We start from the raw sequence: 18,817 nt of genomic DNA on the forward strand, positions 1-18,817 counted from the left end.
TGCTGCCATAGCAACGCCGTCGCGCCGGACTACGCATGCGCGCACTCCGCCTCCTTGGACCGTTTATTAGAATGGGGCCGTTTTTAAACCCCCCTGCGCGCGCTGGCAGTTCGTTCCCCGGGGTGTGCTTCGATTGGTAGAGGGAGTCATCCCTGCTGCATGCCGATTGGCTCGAAGTGAACAGCGGGGGCGGGAGCACGTCTCGTTGTGCCTCGTGATTGGCTGGTGGTAGTTGGCGGCGCGGAGCGAGGGGTTTGTGCGAACGGCGGGAGGTGAGGCGGGCAGCGGAGCGTCGTCTGTGGGTGCGCGGCCTTGGGGCCGCTTCTGGACCTCTCTGGCTCCCGGTTGGGACGGGCCGGCACCGCGTCCGTGAGGCAGCCGCTCCCATGGAGCCCGTTCCGCCTGGAGCAGAGCCGAGGTAACTGTTGAGAGGGAGTCTGCTCAGCCGTTCCTTGAGAGCGGCGGGGATTCCACGGGAATCAGTTAAGGGCGAGGTAGGGGAGCTGCTGCCAGAGCTGCCATAAAGCGATGGAAGCTCCTTCCTGAGGCAGCAGCTGGGCCGGGCCTGAGATTTCCAGTGCCTCCCAAGGAAGTTTTGTTTGTTTGTTAAACAGCAGTGAGATTCCTGCTGCAGGCCGTTGTGACGTCTGTGCTTTACATGAGGGTTAGTGCGGTCGGTTAGGCACCTGATAACAAGCGTATTGCTGCTCGTGTGAATCCGTTTGTGGTGCTTTCCTCGGCCTCTCTGAAGCAGGAGATCCAATCTCACTCCATATTGCTTAGTTCAACAACTGCTTTGTTTCTGAAGCCTTCCACGTTTTAAATGGGCTTAATGCTGACTTTAAATGATAAGCCACATAGGGGTTTAAAAGTTGATCTAATATTAAGCTTGGCAAACTGTGATATTTGTGTGTGCACAATGGGAGTTTCTAATCCTTTTCATTGCCCATGCTGTATCAAGCACAGCTTATTTGTGTGTCCAGTAGGTTGTTTTTCTTATTGAGTTACTTTTTGCTTATCCCGACAAATGTTATTTGAAAACTTATTGAACTTAATATCTTACTTTTTTCTTTTCTGCCATCTTTTTTTCCCAGGTTTGTTCCTGATAGAATGGTCCCTTTCAGTTTCCCCTTGTCCAAGTATGCGCTTTGGGACCCAGTTCCCATGGGTGATGTCATTGGTTCACATCTTGCCTATTACAGGTAAGGATAGCCTTTTTTTAAGGTAGTTAACAGGTAAAATAAATTGTAATCGAAAGCAGTCCTTACACACAGGTCAGAGCAGCTTCCACATGTCCTTGCTACATAATGCTTCTTGATTTTACACATTCTGACAAAACTTAAAATGGATTACTTTTATTTTTTATGAGTGCACTTCATTATTGAGCAGGTAGAATATGCATCATCATTGCTATTTGTGCAAACCTGCAGCTTTACTTGGAACACTGAACTCTCTCCAAGTCAAAATTGCTATGTTGAGCTAAAATATGCTGATATATTTACTAACCAAGCTTCCAAATTCCTTCCTTTTGTTAATTGAGTAGTCATTTTATTTATCTAGTAGTCATTTTATTTATCTAATTCTTTTCCTGACTTACATTTCTACATCACAGAGCCCACACTACTCCTCCTCCTATTAGAATCCCAATTAAATATTTTGCTAAAATGAGAGAACATGGGCTCAAAATTAGTTAAGCGTTGTGACCTATTGAGGCCCTGGAATGTGTTCAAAGGAGGGCAACAAAGCTGGTGAGGGGCTTGGAACACAGGCCATATGAGGAGAGGCTGAAGGAGCTGGGAATGTTCAGCCTGGAGAAGAGGAGGCTCAGGGGAGACCTCATTGCTCTCTGTAACTTCCTGAAGGGAGGCTGTAGTGAGCTGGGGGTTGACCTCTTCTCTCGTGTCATTAGTGATAGGACCAGGGGGAATGGCTTCAAGCTATGGCAGAGGAGATTCAGGCTGGACATTAGGAAGTATTACTTTTCAGAAAGGGTGGTCAGGCACTGCAATGGACTGCCCAGGGAGGTGGTGGAGTCACCGAGCCTGGGGGTGTTCAAGGAAAGGCTGGATGTTGTGTTGAGGGACATGGTTTAGTAGGAGCTATTGGGAATAGGTGAACGGTTGGACTGGGTGATCTTGAGGGTCTTTTCCAACCTTGGTGATTCTATGATTCTATGAGCTGTTCTTTTGGTTTCTGAAACTCCTTGGAGGTTCTGTGTTTTGGTCTTAGTGTTTCTAACTGGTACTCCTGGTACTAAAATAATTCACTTGTTCATCTCTAGTTCTTGCAACAATGTCGCCCTCCAGCCTAACAAGCTCTTCTCTCTCCTTGCTTAATCTCCCTGGAAAAAAGCTCTCCAATGCTTGCTTGGCTAGTCAAGCAAACAACTGTTGAGGTGATCATACAGTTCTGCTCCAGTTAAAAATAGGTTCTTCTTGAATATGGATCACTGGGATGTTGCACAGAATGTAAGAGAACATTTCAACAGTATTGTACAAAACACTAACTTTATCTCCTTGATGTAAAGAAGCAGCCTAAAGCCTTAAACGTTTTCTACTTAGAAGATGATAAAAGCCAGGAAATTATTGCAGTAAGACGCACTGAAAGTAATTTAGGTCTTAAACCTGCTTATTGTCCCTCTAGAAATCCAAAGTTGTCTATGATGGAGAAACCCCTGCGTCTTGCCTATCGCCACGCTAAGCAGAGCGACAAAAGATCATTTGCCTGTTTTTTGCTTGGGACTCTCACAGTAGATGAAGGTAACTTTAAATATCAGGTACACAGACAATAGTGGTTGAATAAGCCTTTATCAAGGAGCCTGAATTGTTGCTCTTGGATGCTGTGTTTATTTTAAAGATGGGGAAGGCGTAACACTAACAATAGACAGGTTTGATCCTGGTCGAGAAGTTGCCAGTGGATCGGGCAAGGTTCCAACTGCATCCCTTCCTGGAGACTTCTTGATTCCATGTACAGTTAATGCGTGGGGACCTTCTTCAGACAGCATTATAGTGCATAGTGCTGAAGACATCAGCTTGGCTTTCAAGGTAGGTGGCTGCTGGCAGACTTGAGGTTTTTCAAACAGTGAACTGCCTTCTAGGTGGAAGATTGGACTGTGCACAGAGCTTGATTTCCAGCCCCACTGATTTAAAACAAACACAGAAGAGTAGTGGCTGAAGAAAGGCCGCTTAGTTGGTTATGTGAAATGAGCTGTTTGAAAGTCATTGAAAAGCATGTTGAAAAGTGCTGAAATCAGTAGTCTTCAGAGAAGTTTAAGGATTACACTCTCTTTAAATCTTGGACTAAATTCTTGCTGTGTGATCATAAATCTTCAGCTGCACTAACCCCCCAAAATGAGCAGGACGTCTGTGGTAGCAACAGACTTAGACAAGAAAGAGCATTTTTTTCTTTGAAACATATGAATGAGTTCCAGTATTTACGTGGCAGCTCATAAAAACCATTGCTGGGCAAGTGACATGCAAGAAAACCTGTTAATTCTCTATAGACTAATACTTATATCTGAAATATGTCTCATCTGGACCCCATAGACAGTCTAGTATATGCACCATCAATTTCATTAATTATTTGTCTGTAGTTTTGTTGTGATACATGCATAAAAATACTTATATTTTATAGCACCAGTAATGTTTACTTTGCATCTAAATTTTCCTCAGGCTGATATGTCACGTGTTAGAATACAGATTTCTTGAAAACTGACAGCTCATTTTGAGATTCTAGTTGCCTGTTATGATTTCATTAGTTTTCATACAATTCAAGTAACCTTGGTTTTCTGAGCATAATATAAAGCAGTGCTAATATCTGTGTAGTTTAATTTCAAACACATTTTACATTATTATTCATTATATTCAGTATAACCAGGAGCTTTGGAAACATGACTTAATAGGTTTCATTTCTATAGTGCCTACTGTAGTGCTAGCTATAATGAATAATCTGAGTTTCCACTGTAATAAAAACTGAATTGTAGAAGTAAAATGAAGACAACTTTGTTCTTTAACTTCTTTCTCTTTTCCCTGCTTCTAGGATCTGCAGGACAGTCTGTGCAGTAAAGATTCACTGGATCTTTCTAAACTGCTCACTGTCAGAGCTCACATTGTTTTCACAGAGAGCCTGGATAATCTAAATTTTAGTTTTCACTGGGCTTCTGTTACAGCAGCAAATATTTTGGAATACACACCGGTGAAGTCTGTCCCAATTATTCCCACAGCCCTAGCAAGGAATTTAAACAGCCCTATGAATATTGCACAAGTTCAAGGCACTTATAAGTGTGGGTAAGTAAAGGATAATGCTCAAGCTCCTTAATTGGCCAGCCAGTATGTTGTGTTCCTTAAAAAGGGGAGGTGGAGATTGTAGTGCTTTTCTTTTTAATGTAACAACTGACACCAAAAGGACATAATTTCTAGTACCTAGAAAAACATTATAAACAGGAAACAGAGTCAAGAAAAAAATCTTAGCTTGTTCAGTAGGATCTCTGGCTTTTGTCTTCAGGAGCACCTTCCTGCTGGGGCAGGCTGAGGTGTACATAATTAATTAACAAAACAACTATAAACAGCATTCAGTTGTGTAAACAATTCCACTGCTGGCCCTAAAATGAGCATCAGATAAATGTGGAAAAAAGCTTTTTCTGTTAGTCATGGCTATAAAGATGATAGCCAGGAGCTGTCATTCTGATGATAACTGTTCTAATAGGGTAGAACAGGGAAATAATTTGAGGCAACTGAATGCTGTTTTAGTGTGAGTGACCTTGTGAATGCATTTCTGAAAGTTATTCTTTAAATTCACTATGACTTGCTGTTAAATTTATCATGACTTGTCCTTCTGGATTCATTGCTAGTGAAAGAATATTAAGCAAGGGTTGTGCTTGATAATTCTTTGATGCACAGGGCTTTGGTGAAAAGCTGTAGATATGGAAAAAGAGTTTTTTTTCCCCAACCTTTTTTTTCTTTTGGTACTTCATAAACTTTCATTTGTCTCTAGGATTTTTTGACTTACCAAATACTGAAAATAAAGAAATAAATCATCTTTGTTTCAGCTACCTTACTATGGACCAGACACGAAAGCTACTTTTGCTGCTTGAGTCTGATCCAAAGGCGTATGCTCTGCCATTAGTTGGAGTGTAAGTATCTGGCTCTTATAGATTAATGCTCTTACTGATTTAAGAGGTATTTGATGGGATATGTAGTGGAAACTCAGTAATGTAATGATCTCTAATTAGATATTTCTTCTTTCTTTAGTTGGATGAGTGGAGTTACTCATATCTATAGTCCTCAAGTCTGGGCCTGTGGCCTGCGATATTTGTTCAGTTCTTCAATTCAAGAAAGGCAAGTCACTTTTATCTGCAAAACATAAATTACTGGCTACCTATCAATGTGTCCTGCCCAGAAGGCATGGCAGCATGTGCTCTTTCAAGGGTATTTGAGAGAATATCTGATTGATGCTATATAGGAGTTGTGTCTGTCTGTTTTTGTTGTTGTTCCTGGTTTTGACTTATGCCTCACAAATCTTCTGAAAACTGATAAGCATTAGCAAGCTGGGTTAAACATCACAAAGACAGAAGAAGGTAAATATTAATATCATCAAGGTCACTTCATTTCTTTTTGAATAAGAATTGGCAGAAAACATTTAAACAGAGGTGGGGTTTTAGTTTAGTTTTTGGAGTTTTCTTCTGTTTGACTTTTTGATATGTGGTTTTTCCCTGGTTGTATCTAACCATTTTCTTGTGCTCAGTCATACTTGCCTTTCAATTATTAAATGAAAACATATTTGGTGAACAGATGTCTGTAATTACTGAATGGACTTTTTCCTTAAGCAATTTAAATACACACAGATGCAGATAAGAGCCCAATTAGATGATTAGATTTGTGTAGCCAAGTTAGATGCTTGACTTTCATTAACTTTCTGTGATTTTTATCCTGGAAGTGAATTGAGTTGATTTGTTAAATCATGCAAAGAGAATTTACATCTGCAGACTAACTGCTTAATCTGTACATCATCCATCTTCAACTTTAAAGTTGTAAGAATCATTTTGAAGTTCTATCTGAATGTGCTTTTCCAGCATCTGATTCTTACTGCTTTCTCTATCACAAATAGAAATTAAAAGAAAGTAGCATGGAAGTAGTCACACCATATCCTGGAAATGCAGATTGTGTTCTCTAAACTTGCTTGGACTTCTGTGTTAATGTTGACTGCTGTAAATTCACTATTCTCTACCTGTGTTATAAAAAAAAAAAACACACACAAAAACCCTTGCTATAATTTTTCCTCAGAAATGTTTTTAACACTGAGTGTTTTTTGAACGCTGAGGAGTAACAAACATCACTTCTACAATGTTTTCTTCCATACAGTTATTAAAGTCCTTCAGTGATTCAGTCAAAGTAGTAAGTGATCCCAAAGGAGGTAGGAAGCAAAGAAGTTATTCCCACTCTTTCTGTACTCTGCTTTGATTCTTACATATGGGATCAGTCACAAGGCTCTGTGCTCTGCCTATATATAGCTCAGTGCTCTCAAAATGCACTAAGTGACCAGTCTGATAAATTGTGTGATAACTTCTCCAATACACTGAGAAGCTAATGACCTTCTTCCTGTTTTTTGGTCTTTTTTTAAGATGTGGGCTTTTTTCTATTTTAGGGTTTTCTCGGAATCTGGCAGTTTTCTTATTGTGCTCTATTCATTGACACACAAAGAACCAGAATTTTATGAATGTGGTCCTTGCAGAGGGCAGACTGAATTGGGGTTCCAGCTCTTAACTTGCAATGAAACAGTGCACCTCTTCAAAGTAAGTGGCTTGATTATTTACTGCATCACAGTAGTTTAAAAAAATCAGTGTTAGTTGAAGTATTTAAAGGAGGCAAATAATGTGACCCAGATGAAACTGCACTGTTTGAAAATGACAGCTATTTAATGTTACTACTTTTATTTCTGTTTTGAGTGTTTTAATTGTGAGTTCAGCGTGTATCAAAGTGAGAGAGAACCTCTAAAGCCAGCAGCACCTGCTGACTTTTCTAGCAGCATTTAAGAGTTTGTTTTTTAAAATGCAGTGTGCTGTATTGAGCTTTGCTAGTGGTTTGTTTTTTTTTTTAAGTGACCTTTTGGCTTTATGAACAGAGATTGTTATTTCCTATGGCATTCCTTAATCTGGTGTGCTGTGTACATGCTGAAAACTTCTGTCAACTGCTGTGGGTGATGCATGTTTGTTTTCTGAGGAGCAAAGCCTAGCTAGTTGTGCTCTGTTCAGAGCTGAATGCAAAACAGCATTTAGTGGTTGGGAACTTGCAGAGCTCTTGCTGTGCTGCAGTAACAAAGCAGGAGAAATTTTTATCTTTCTGCAAGGTAACTTTCAGAAAGAATTTCATACAGCACCTGGGAAGTACTCAAAGGGCTTGAGGAAATCCTAGAAAATTTCTGTTCTTTAAATGTTTTCCTGGGAAAATGCAGAACCTGCAGTTGAACACTTGTTCATTGCATGCTCTGTAAAGAAACACACAGGGTAATGTGACCTGTGCTATGATGCTCTGCTCTTTCTACAGAAAAAGCTTTCTGGAGACAACGAGGCCTTTAGTAACTGAGGCTTCCTTCTGCTGTTCCCAGCTGTGTGTGAACTGGTATAAGAACAGTTGTTGCTTCCTATGATGATGAAGGCTTGTGGAAGACTACCTAAGCAGTTACAACAAGGAAGCATCTGCTCATGGCTATAATTAGGCCAACTTTTTAGTTTACAGAGTAGCAAGGGGAACAGTGTTAAACAGGAAAGGAAGCCTGCCTACTTGTAGTGGTGAAAGAATTGAGAATTGAAAGTAAAGAACAAGCAACAAATACTCAGCTACAATCTGCCTTGAAACCATTTCTTTGGGAGCAGTATCTTGGTTATCAAAAGCTGACATTGGCATGCTTCACAAATACAAAAATCTTCATTTCAGAACGTTGAACCTTCAGACAAGAGCCCTATCCAGTTTGTGTTGAGTGCAGAGAAACAAAATGCAGAAGCAGAGTTCTTCAGCAGAATCTGCAAGAAACTTCCTACTAAAAGGTAAATCTTTCAGGTGTCATTTATACACAAAAATCAAATATCTATTGAATCAGATTTTATTTTTAATCTTCTGTGTAGGCTGTCAAGCTAGCTCTGACTATAGTGGTGATTTTGCATTAAAATCTGAATGGGCTTGTGTTTGTTCTTAGAGCTCACATTCAAGCAAGTTGGTCAAACTCTTTCTCCATTGCTAGAGAAAAGTACTAGTAATTCTATTCTTGATACTGGTGGTTGTAATTTGTACATCAGATGTTTCTGACGCCTTTTTACTGATGAAGCTTGGACTCCTTTGGCTCAAATCTCTGAAATGTATTTACACTGGTAAAACTTTTTTCTTCTGACCTTTCAGAGCTGATAAGTTGGAACTTAAGGATTTTGGGAAACCTGACTTATCCATCAACCTTTTATCTAGAGCTGAAAGATGGCCCTTATTGTCTTGAGTCTTTAAACAATGCCACAATCTTTACTTTAGCACTTCCTATCTTCCTAACACAAATCAATGCTTCTCTTTTAGAATGGCATTTAAAAGATGTATGTGTGGGGATGTGGAGAGAAGAGGATTAGTATATTTATTGTCCCAGAACAGCATTTGTGTTTTCATTATTTGGTCTTAGAGCTGTTTGCCTTATGAACTTTCTGGCTAACCAGGGAGACACATAACTGCTGATTATTAAGAAAAAATGATGCTGATATTTCACTGTAGACTGCACAGTGAGAAATGTGAACGTTTATATTACTGCTGCCCAATCTGACAAGCAGTTTGTAGTTTGACTAATGTTGTTTTAGTCCTCCTCATGGTTGTTCACCTGGTAAGCTGTCAGCAAGTGATCATGACTCCGGTGTAGAAGATGAGGATTTATCCCCAAGGCCAATTCCAAGTCCTCACCCAGTGAGTCAAGAGGTAACTAAGTAAATAGTGTCTCTAGGCTTTTCAGATTCTAGAAGATGTGATAACTGAAGCAGCAAAGCTAATTGTAAGGGGATGAGAGCTTCATTCTCAAAATGCTAACAGAAACAGAACTGAAGCCTTCCAGAGAGTCCCAGCTCCTGTCTCTAGTCAGCCTGCTTTTGTACTGAGATCATAGGCACTTCAATTCCTGCACATACTAGCATTTGGGAAAAGATTATCTGCTATTTTATCTTGGTGGGTTTGTTTTGTTTTCTGTTTTTCTACTGAAGCACATATGAGCATAACATATTTGATAATCCACAAGGGTGGTGCTGTCTGCTGGGTCTAAGAGTAGTAAAAGGGGGAATGTCGGGTGGAGTGCAAGGCTACGAGGCTTTTGTTTGGTAGGTACAGCTGTTAAGCCATATGGAGACAGTACTTCAAGACTGGTCCTATAGATTTTTCTGCTTTCTCTATATCTGGACTCTCCAGTCATTGAAAAGGTATTCCTTCTATGGCTGTTTTGGAGCTGGTAACAGTCATACAGGTTTGAATGGAAACAATATCTTTGACAAGTACTAGGAAGTTCTGCTTGTGAAGTGCAGAAGTATTTTAGACAAAAATTAAACTTGCTTATGTAATTACCTTCAGGTTACCAGGATCTTCCCATCAGTTCCTGAACTGTCCCTTGTTTTGGATGGGAGCTTTGTGGAATCAGGACAATTGCCTAAGCCTGCAGGGACTTCAAATGCTAAAAGTTTTCCTCAAGCACCACATCAGTCTGTTAAAAAGAAATGCTACTTAGGATCTGTGTATTACCCCACCCAGTGCTCTGAAGACAAACAAAACTTTTCTGCTAATATGGGAGATCCTTCTGTGAGGCAATTGCCAAGCCATTTAAACCAGAAGATTCCAACTTTGAGGTCTTCCTGGGGAAAGCAAGCTGTAATACAGCAACAGTTGCACTGTAAGAAATCTTGTCCACAATCAAGAAGTAGTTCTGGATCTTCTTCTCCTTCAACCCCTTGCAGTGGACCTTCCCCAGATACATCTGTGCATCAAACCAAAAGGCCACCACAAAGACCTGTACTAAATCCTGAGGGAGCTGCACAGCAGGGAGAACTTCTGGTTAGAAAAACCTCTGTATCTGACTCCAGGCAGCTTCCTGCTGTTACACAGCCAGTCCTCTACAACTCCTCTACTTTTTCACTGCAGAGCTGCAGAAGACCACCAGAACTGCAGGTGCCAGTTCATGTTCTGCCTTGCTGTCCAGCCAGTGCATGCAGCTGTCAGTTTCCTGCTTCAGTCCAATATAATTCAATAAACTCGTGGCAAGGAATTGGTGAAACGAACTCCAAACATGGAACAGAAGTTCAATCAGAGATAGCTCAACAGAGCCCATGCACAGTGTTCCATCCGAATACCATTTGTCCAAACATTTGCTGCAGTTATACAACAAGTAGCCCTATAAGTATGGGATATCATGGGAAAATGGGGAGCTGTTCTCTTGAAAACAGCTTGTCACCTGGAATAAGACTGCCTTCAAGTGCAAGCCCCTCCAGCCCCCAGTGCTGTGGTGCTCACTCACCTTGTTTGCACTCGCCTGCTTCTACAGCAGGATCAGATAATGGGATGATGGGATTATCTCCAGATGCTTACAGGGTTCTTACAGAACAAGATAGGCAACTCAAATTACTTCAAGCTCAGGTTTGTTGAAATGGCTTCTTTCTCTTCTGCCCTCTTAGTGATTGTTTTGATACTTTCCCTGTCAAAGGAATAAACTAAACACTGAGCTTCATGAGGAAGAGAGCCTATCACACCTGGTCCAGGCTGGGGTTCACCTTCAAGTCTGCAGCTTCCTGAGCTGTTGAAGTTCTTGCTTAAAAAATTTCAGTTATTTGCACCAAGTCTTTAGGATTCATCAGGTGTTGGAGAATTGAGTTTTGCTCCTCTCACTGAGTTTTATTTCAATACTGGGTTAAGTGCCTTCAAAATGCCCACCTCCTGAACTCCACTGCTAGCCCTGTGTTCTGCAGGGTGTGACTTGGGATTGACGAGCCAGGGTTTGGATTCTGCTGCTGGTGATGAATGATGGGAATAGAAAAAAATCAGTGTAATCATAAGCAATATGGATTTCTCCTGCCTAAATTAGAAAGCTGAAATAGGCTGTAGTTGTAGTTCCTGTGTGTAAAATCAAGCTCTCAAAGCATGAACTGTGCATCAGGGAAGGAAATCACTCCTCACTGTACAAATACATTGGAGCTGTGGAGTAATCAACAAGCAGGGAGAAGATTTGAGTGCAGACTGCCTGCATTGCTGTGATTTTATCATTTAAGTGCTTGTTTGTTGAATTTATAATTTCATACCAAGTTGTTTTGACATGATATACAGACAGCTGGCATATAAAATGCTTGGCTGGTGAATGATAGCTTTGCATATGGATTAAAGGGACAGAAAATACTTCCAACAAACAGGTTTTACTCAGGTTGTCTTGATGTAGTCCTGCAGGCGTGCACTAAACCTCTGATTTGGTAGCTCTGCCATCACACTGCTGAGAATGGAATGTTACGAGACTTCTGTGGCAGTTCATCCTGGATTTGAGTCCAGATCTTCAAGGGTACAAACTTAATTAGCTTCTGCCTGTTATACTTTGTATTTCACTGTACAAATTACACCATTCTGATAACTGTTGCAGATCCAACGCTTATTGGAAGCCCAGGCTCGCCAGGCTTGTTCCTCTGAAGCAGCCACAGCTGGCAGTGCTCTGCAGCCTGAGAAGCAAGGGGAACCTGTTACTATGGAAACACAGTCCTCAGCAGGCTTACCCCTGAGGAGAAGTGTGAGCATTGCTGTGAGCACAGGTAGAATGTCATTCTTCAAGGAAAAGCAGTCATTGCTTCATGGATGTTTCTGTGATTCTGATTGTAAGAGAGGGGATGTACTGCAGAAATGCTGAGTGCTCACAAGCGTGCACCTCAAACCAGCACCAGCTGAGTTCTCTGAGTGTTATTTGTGAGTTTAGGCTGCAGTGGCAGCAACTTCCATCACTGGAAGAGTTATTTTTCTGATAGCTTTAGCAATGTCTTGTGTTTTTAATTGTTTAAAAAGAAAAAGTATTGGAAAAAGAAAACAGCCACTTTTTTTTAATGCACTGTTTTGAAAGGAAATGGCTATTACCTTATCTGATTATCTTTAGATGTATTTATTGCTTACTGTGTTATCTGTGACTCATACAGGTGTATGCATGAAGGAAGACTATTCTCTTTAGATCTAGCAAGTTTTGCATCTTGCTGTAAGGTTACATATTACTGTATTGGTTCCTGCTTAATCTATAGGAAAATATTATTTTGGTAATTTCAAGATGGCTCACTTGTTTTCATCAAGTGTGCTTAGTGAGCATACTTTTTAAAGTAGCACTCAGTGTTTTTGCAGCTCCTGGCTGTTCTAAACCTTAAATCACCTATAGAATGCTGAAAGACTGCAAACAAGTAATTCCTCTAGCTTTACAATACCAAAAGATCTCAGAAGATACCAATGCTTTCCTAAATGGGTAAATCTCTCTTCTCTTCTAGGTGCTAGCTTATTCTGGAATACATCCTCAGAAAAGCAGGATGACACCACACCACAAGGAAAGAAAGAGGATGCAGAGATTTCCAAGGAAGAAATAAGCATTTCAATTAATGCTGAACAAGATGCAAGTAACACCAGCATTGCTTCTTCCTTAAAAGTTGTTGACATGCCCAGCTTTGTAGACAGCATTCGTCTTGTAGAAGAAGGAACTCATCAGAATGCTCTGCAGTAAGTAACTAACATATCTGGTGTTCCCATAAGCTGAACTGCCTTTCAGAAGTTACAACTCTTTGTAATTCTTTTTTTCAGGATTTATAAATAATCATCTGACTTCAGTTATGTTCTTTCCCCTTTTGTTTTTTGATTATGCTTTGAACTGTGCAGCTGGCCAAGACACAGCTGTCTTGAGAGTTTGCATTTATCAGTCATGCACATTTAGCTGCTCACCTATCAGCAGCAGCTGATGGCAGAAGCCTTCAACTTGGAGAAGCAGGCGTAGTGCTGGCAGCATTCCCTTTCTCATCTTAACTCCTGAGCAGAAAGGGGACGTTGCTGCAACTACTTGTTTTCCTCTGCAGCATTCCAAACCTTTCCAGTTCTTGAGTGGCTTGAGACAAAAAGTTTCTGGTTATATGACTGTCCTCTGAATTCCTCTACACCTAATTACCTTGTATATGCAGGTGCCAACTTCACTGATATTTCACTATTTAAGGTCAGATTCCTCATGTTACAGTAACTAATCTGTCTAATTTGGGAAGAAATTCTAAAAATATTTAGTTATCTACTACATCAGTGTTAGTTTTATGTGTGGAACAGCTCAACAATTTGGCACTGAATGCGCAGGGAGTATGCGCAAAAAACAGAGGAGGTGAAATATCCTTCCAGTCAGGTTAGGTTTCTAAAATAACAATAATATTGGGAAAGATGGATTATAATTAAGGCAGAATTTAAATATTCATAGTCCTTGATTAGAATTTGATCTACAGACTGTTACCATAGGTGTTGCTGGTACAAATAAATCTTTCAAATATCGTATTTTAAAGAAACAGTCTTCAGGTTCTCTTCGATCTGGATTCATAGACTTGTGAAACAGTTGTGCAAGGGTCTCATAATGAGGATATACAGCATTGCTCAGATTCCTTTGAAAGAGTGAGGAGGCACTTTTGGGAACGACGAATAATTGTTAATATCCCAGTAACTGATAACCTGCACTGACTCTGGCACGTCGCGTGATTGAAATCTTATCGCTTTCAACGCAGGCAATTGATCGGTTGGGTTCTGAAATTGTCTTATCTTACATCCCTCTCCTGAGGAGAGACAGGCAGGGGAAGGAGGGTCGCTTAACAACCTCTTTGGGATGATGGTACTATTGATGTATCTCATCTCAGAAGGTTTATGAGATGCAAACGCCGGCTAGCGAGTGAGGATGCGTTGTCACTCATTCTAGAATATCTACCCCAGGGTTTTCAAATAAAAAGGGAAAGTTATTGTTTTTTCTTTCACAGTTGTTAGGGAGAAATATGTCAGCGGTGGGTTTGTTTTCAATTCATTCATATTCTGTGTGTACTGAATATGTATGTACTTGTAGCAGTGCCTTCGAGAAGTTCTTATGTGGGCCTTAAACTACCACAGCAACTCTGCTTTCTTGCTTTGCTTTAAAATAAAAAAATTGAGTAAATTATACTCAGAACACATGGAAAACACATTACTCCCAAAGTGCCCATAAAAATACTGAAAACTAATTCCAGTTTTCTAGTGATTTGTGTATCTGCTGTAAGGTTAAGAGTCGTCATCGTGTTTTGACTAATCCAGAGAAGCCAATCTTTTGGAAAACCAGTGAGGCAGTTGTAATGTTACTCTGGAAGCTGTTTCTTCAGACCTCAAAAGGCTCCTTGCCGTGGTTGTTTTCTTTCAAAGTCTTAGGCAGAAAACAAATCAAGGAATGCTAGACCCTATTTTCAATACTCTGTCTTCTCTTCTGGTGTTCACAACAGGACACTAGGAGTGATGCCTTTATCTTCAAGGAAACATCTAGTTGTGTCACTGGTCTCTTTTAGGACCGGCAATGTCTCCCAAGCTCTTGTTCACAGCTCGTCTTTGGAGGAAAGTGCTAGCATGTGCTTACAGGAAGAACCAACAGGGGGAGCCAGCAACCACGTGGTGCTAACAAGTGAGCAAAACCTGGAGGCTGCCACCTCCGTGCTGCCCCGGCATCCATCAGAGGATCAGAAACTTTATCAGGATTTGCTGGTAATTAATTTTAGTCTGATATTCTAACACTGCATGGAGGTAGCAACAACAAGATCACTAATACCACACTGCTGAAGCCACGGTGTGGTGTTAGCATCACAGAAAACTGCATGCAATTTTCAAGTTCATACGTTACGTGCTATGGAAAAGCTCTGAGTTTTCAGATCTTCCCTTTGAGGTTTAAATGGCCGATCTTTACTTCACTCTTTTGTGCATATGCAGAGTACCATCTACTGCCAAATTAATTATGTGGTTAGAAGTTGATGTCAGTAGGTAGCTTTCCCCAGTTACCCTTTAGAATATCACAGTACTTTACCTTCAAGCCCTTTAAATGGAGGCTTTCATTTGGAACTGCGTTGCGTTTAAATTGAGAACAGGTGCTTACAGAAAACTTCAAATGTAGAATAGTGCAGAGTTTTTCTACACTTCTGTGATGTTACTCAATTGTATCTAAGTTGAATATGAGTCTGGTATATTTGTCAGAGTAGGTTGTTAGCTCAGCTAGTTGTACATAGCAAAATAATTGCTTGAAACTAAAACAGAATTGTTTTATGGCAACTTCCACGTGTCATGATTTTGGCAATGTGGGCTCTTACCCTGCTCTCTTTTTTTTTCCTTTAGGGCCAAGTAAACCATCTCTTAAAGTCTTCAGAAGAACAAGATCACTTTCCTGTAAAAGCAGGATCTGTTAATGGTGATGATGCAAAGTATCAAAGTATTGATGATGGAACAGAAAGGGATTCAGGGACTGACACAGAAGTGGTGGGTAAAGAGAGTGTGATTAGTGCTACACTCAAACAGCTGAGAAGTCTTGGAGTGACAATTGAGTCACCCAGCAGAATGAAGAAAAATACACACAAAGTGGAGAATGCCAGGTAAAATACTGATGGTTTTGAGCAGTAATTTCTACATCCTGCCACAAATGGGGATCAGCTTAGTGAGCAAAGAAGGGACTGTATTTGCTGCCAGTGGGGATTATTTGGTCTGCATTTCCTACACAAAGATGAAACACTAGCTCATGCTATGGGTATTTCAGATAGGTGTGAGAGCTCTGTTAGCAAATTCAATTTAATGTAACACAAGTAGCTCTAGCCATTAGAGCTTCTGGTGATTCTTAAGTATTGTGTGTGGAAGCACGTAATTCCTTAGAAAAAAATGCTTGAGTAATTTCAGCCCTCTGGGCTATGTCAGAGTATTCCAGAGAGACACCATTTAAACTCGTAAGGCTGAACATTAAGCAGCAGTCACTAGATATTTTTATCACAACCTCTTAACCCCCATCTTGCATTTCACCCGTGTAAGTTAAACTGCTCTCAGAACTTCCACATATATTCAAAATGGCTTCTGTCCTAATCAGCATAGATTGTGAATGCTTCAAATTGAAGTAGAGGGAGGCTGCAGTGGCTGGGCAGGGAAGATGCCTTGGTCAAACAAAAGAACAGAAGTAGAATCAAGCAGAATAGTGTGATTCTTCAGCTCTATATCAAAAGCTGTTTCTAGTTGTACAGCCTCTAAGCTCTTTTCTCTCCATTTCACTTTAAGTTCATCAGATACTTTGACGTGTACAGGAAACCAGTATGGCAAACAAATGAAGGAATGTGCCTCTTACTGAAGGATGTCTTCAAAAAGTAGAACCTTGGCATTGGGAAACATGAGATGTCCTTGATATCTCTGTTACTGGGTTTGCATCTTCTGTTGCAGTATGAATTTGGAAGTAGATGCTAGCACCCAGAGCCCAAGAGTCAGAGGCATTTGACTCCTCATTTAGCAATGAGAGTTGGCCAACAGCTCAATCAGCCGTGAACAGTCAGCTCTGAAATCTGCTGGAAGTTGGTTCTTGGTTGGTTACAAACAGGGCTGTGGTTAGCACTGAATCAGGAGGGAATATCACCAGTGTTCCAAGATGTTGTTTGAATGCCATCAGTGTGACTAGCTGCAGAGGTGCTCTTTAGCACATGCAGAATGCCTGGTCTCAGCACTGAGCTGTAATGTTCAGAAAGGAGGAGAAATCAGTGCAGTGAGCAAAATAATTTATCAGATCATTCTGTGAAATGCATACTTCTTTCCTTGTAAATCTAAACTATGTTTTCGATGCTTTCTTTCAGCATTTTAGCATGCATAAATCCTGAAGCGGTGGTTCCTGGACTGAATTACATGTCATTTGCCAACGTCAGCATGTGTGGTTTAACTCCTAATGTAGCTGATCTGAGCATGGAAGCAAATGCTATAGCACTCAAGTATCTCAGTGAAAATCAGTTATCTAGGCTTTCTCTCAGTCGCTCGGGCCAAAATCCTTCTACTGATTTCTGTTTCCAAGACATCTTGCATTCAAATGTGGAAAAGAGCATGGTGGGTCTCAGCTGGATTTCACCCAACAATATGTCATTTGCAACCATGAAGTACATGAAACGGTACGGACTGATACAGGGAGGGGACAGTAGTGAAGATGAGGAGGAGCTGCATGTTCCAGATGGCAGTCATGGCACTGTCGAAGGTGAAAGCGTGCTGCACAAAAACCTTACCCTTCTGTTGGATGGCTTGAACCACAGGACTGAATGCTCCAAAAGAACTGATGAAGGACCCCCCGTTCACCTGAAAAGTCCCAGCAGAGAGTTGACCACTAATGCTCTTCTACCAGAATTGAACAGCCCTATATTAAGAAACATTACAAATGAAATTTTTCTTCCCAGAGCAGAACAAGCGAACGAGAACTCGGTTCAGATTTTAAAGGATTTGAAGTCAAAGCACAAACTGTTACCTGGGAAGGTTGAATTCACCGAACAACCTGGCAGGAAAGGTGGAGGAGATATTCAGGTATTTGCTGGGAATCTGCATGCTCCAGCCCTTGGAACATTAAGCCAGTCAAACAGCGTGAATTCTGTTGGCACCATTCTTGATGTGAAGCAACTCAGGCAGCTGCCGAAGCTGTTCTGAGCGTCTCCCCAGAGAACTGGTAGATGCTGTTTCAAATCTAAAAGGGACCCCTTTGTGAAAGACGACAGGAAACCAAGGATTAAGTTATCTTTTATGAGGTCACTTTATTGTAGCGACATTAAAGCTTGCAAAACTGAGCTTTTTTGGTTCAGGTTGGTGAGAGCCGCTTCCAGGTGTCTGCATCAGCACTGCTCAGCATGGAAGTATGTTTGCACTTTTGTTTACAGTTAAACACAATTTTGAAGTATCTAAAAGGTGAATCGACTTGAACCCAAGATGTCCTCTTTGCTTAGCTGTAATAATGCTGCTTGTTTTTTTTTTACCTGCTTTTTAATTGACTTTTTTTTAAACAGTGACTTCTACTTGCTTGTGCCACCTGTGAAGCCATAGAGCCTGTGTGGCATTGCAGGAGCTAAAGCACTGACTTCCAGAAGCTTTGTTTGGATTGCTGTGTGGGGTTGTGTTGGTGGGCAGGGCCATGTAATCGTGGCTGTACTGTGCTTAAAGTTACTTTGATTTTGGGCAGGATGGCAGATGTAACAGACTGTATCATGAGATCTTACAAGGAAATTGGAAAAACCAGCACTTTTATCATTCTTGTGATTTTATTCTGTATGTTTTCTATTTATTAAAACGGACATATTGCTCCTAGAGGCTCAAGTTTTCATTTACAAAAATAACCAATAAAGCTACCTTCAGTTGTTTGTGGTATTTATGTATGAACTTGCCCCTTCCCTGTCATTGTGTGGCGTGGCTGACAAAGTCACTGTCGCTTGGTATTTAGCAATTGCAATATTGGGTGGTGGGATAAGCAAAAATAAGGAAAAAAAAAATTGTTTTACTTTTGTTCCTTATTAACATACAGATTAGTCTGTGAAAGCATTACAGTCTATTACTGAAATTGCTGTTACAGGATTATGGAAAAGGGCTGCTCCACAAGTAGAGGAATTCAGTTATCAATTAACTGTTCCATTTCTGTTAGCAGTTTGACTCTTGGTTGAATTTTTAGGTGTAGTGGACATGTCTGTGCTTTCTTTTTTCCTGCTGGAAGTCCCAGGTGCTCAGTGCTGGCTCTGACAGCTCTGCTTCCTTTGGCAAGTCCTGCCTAAGGCCACAGCTCAACAAGCATCACT

At 40.8% G+C, this 18,817-nt stretch overlaps 1 protein-coding gene across 1 annotated transcript; it reads left to right on the plus strand.

Annotated features, from left to right (window-relative positions):
• Positions 1-90: 90 nt before the first annotated feature.
• STIL (STIL centriolar assembly protein) lies at positions 91-18,421 on the plus strand. The gene is made up of 16 exons (XM_052665938.1): positions 91-418; positions 1,095-1,202; positions 2,644-2,759; positions 2,857-3,044; positions 4,039-4,286; positions 5,048-5,131; positions 5,250-5,336; positions 6,643-6,790; positions 7,932-8,041; positions 8,828-8,942; positions 9,582-10,637; positions 11,626-11,791; positions 12,503-12,728; positions 14,558-14,750; positions 15,372-15,625; positions 16,856-18,421. Exons 1-16 carry the CDS (start codon positions 387-389, stop codon positions 17,682-17,684), a joined length of 3,960 nt encoding a protein of 1,319 aa, XP_052521898.1. The 5' UTR covers positions 91-386; the 3' UTR covers positions 17,685-18,421.
• The last annotated feature ends 396 nt before the right edge of the window (positions 18,422-18,817 follow it).

The sequence above is a fragment of the Tympanuchus pallidicinctus genome, unplaced genomic scaffold (assembly GCF_026119805.1).
Source record: "Tympanuchus pallidicinctus isolate F22 unplaced genomic scaffold, pur_lepc_1.0 scaffold7, whole genome shotgun sequence".
Lineage (NCBI taxonomy): Eukaryota > Metazoa > Chordata > Aves > Galliformes > Phasianidae > Tympanuchus > Tympanuchus pallidicinctus.

Coding starts and splice junctions, on each gene's coding strand:
- STIL (XM_052665938.1), top strand. CDS start 387: ATGGAGCCCGTTCCGCCTGGAGCAGAGCCGAG. Junction 11,792..12,502: donor GAGCATTGCTGTGAGCACAG/GTAGAATGTCAT, acceptor CTTCTCTTCTAG/GTGCTAGCTTATTCTGGAAT. Junction 14,751..15,371: donor AACTTTATCAGGATTTGCTG/GTAATTAATTTT, acceptor TTTTTCCTTTAG/GGCCAAGTAAACCATCTCTT.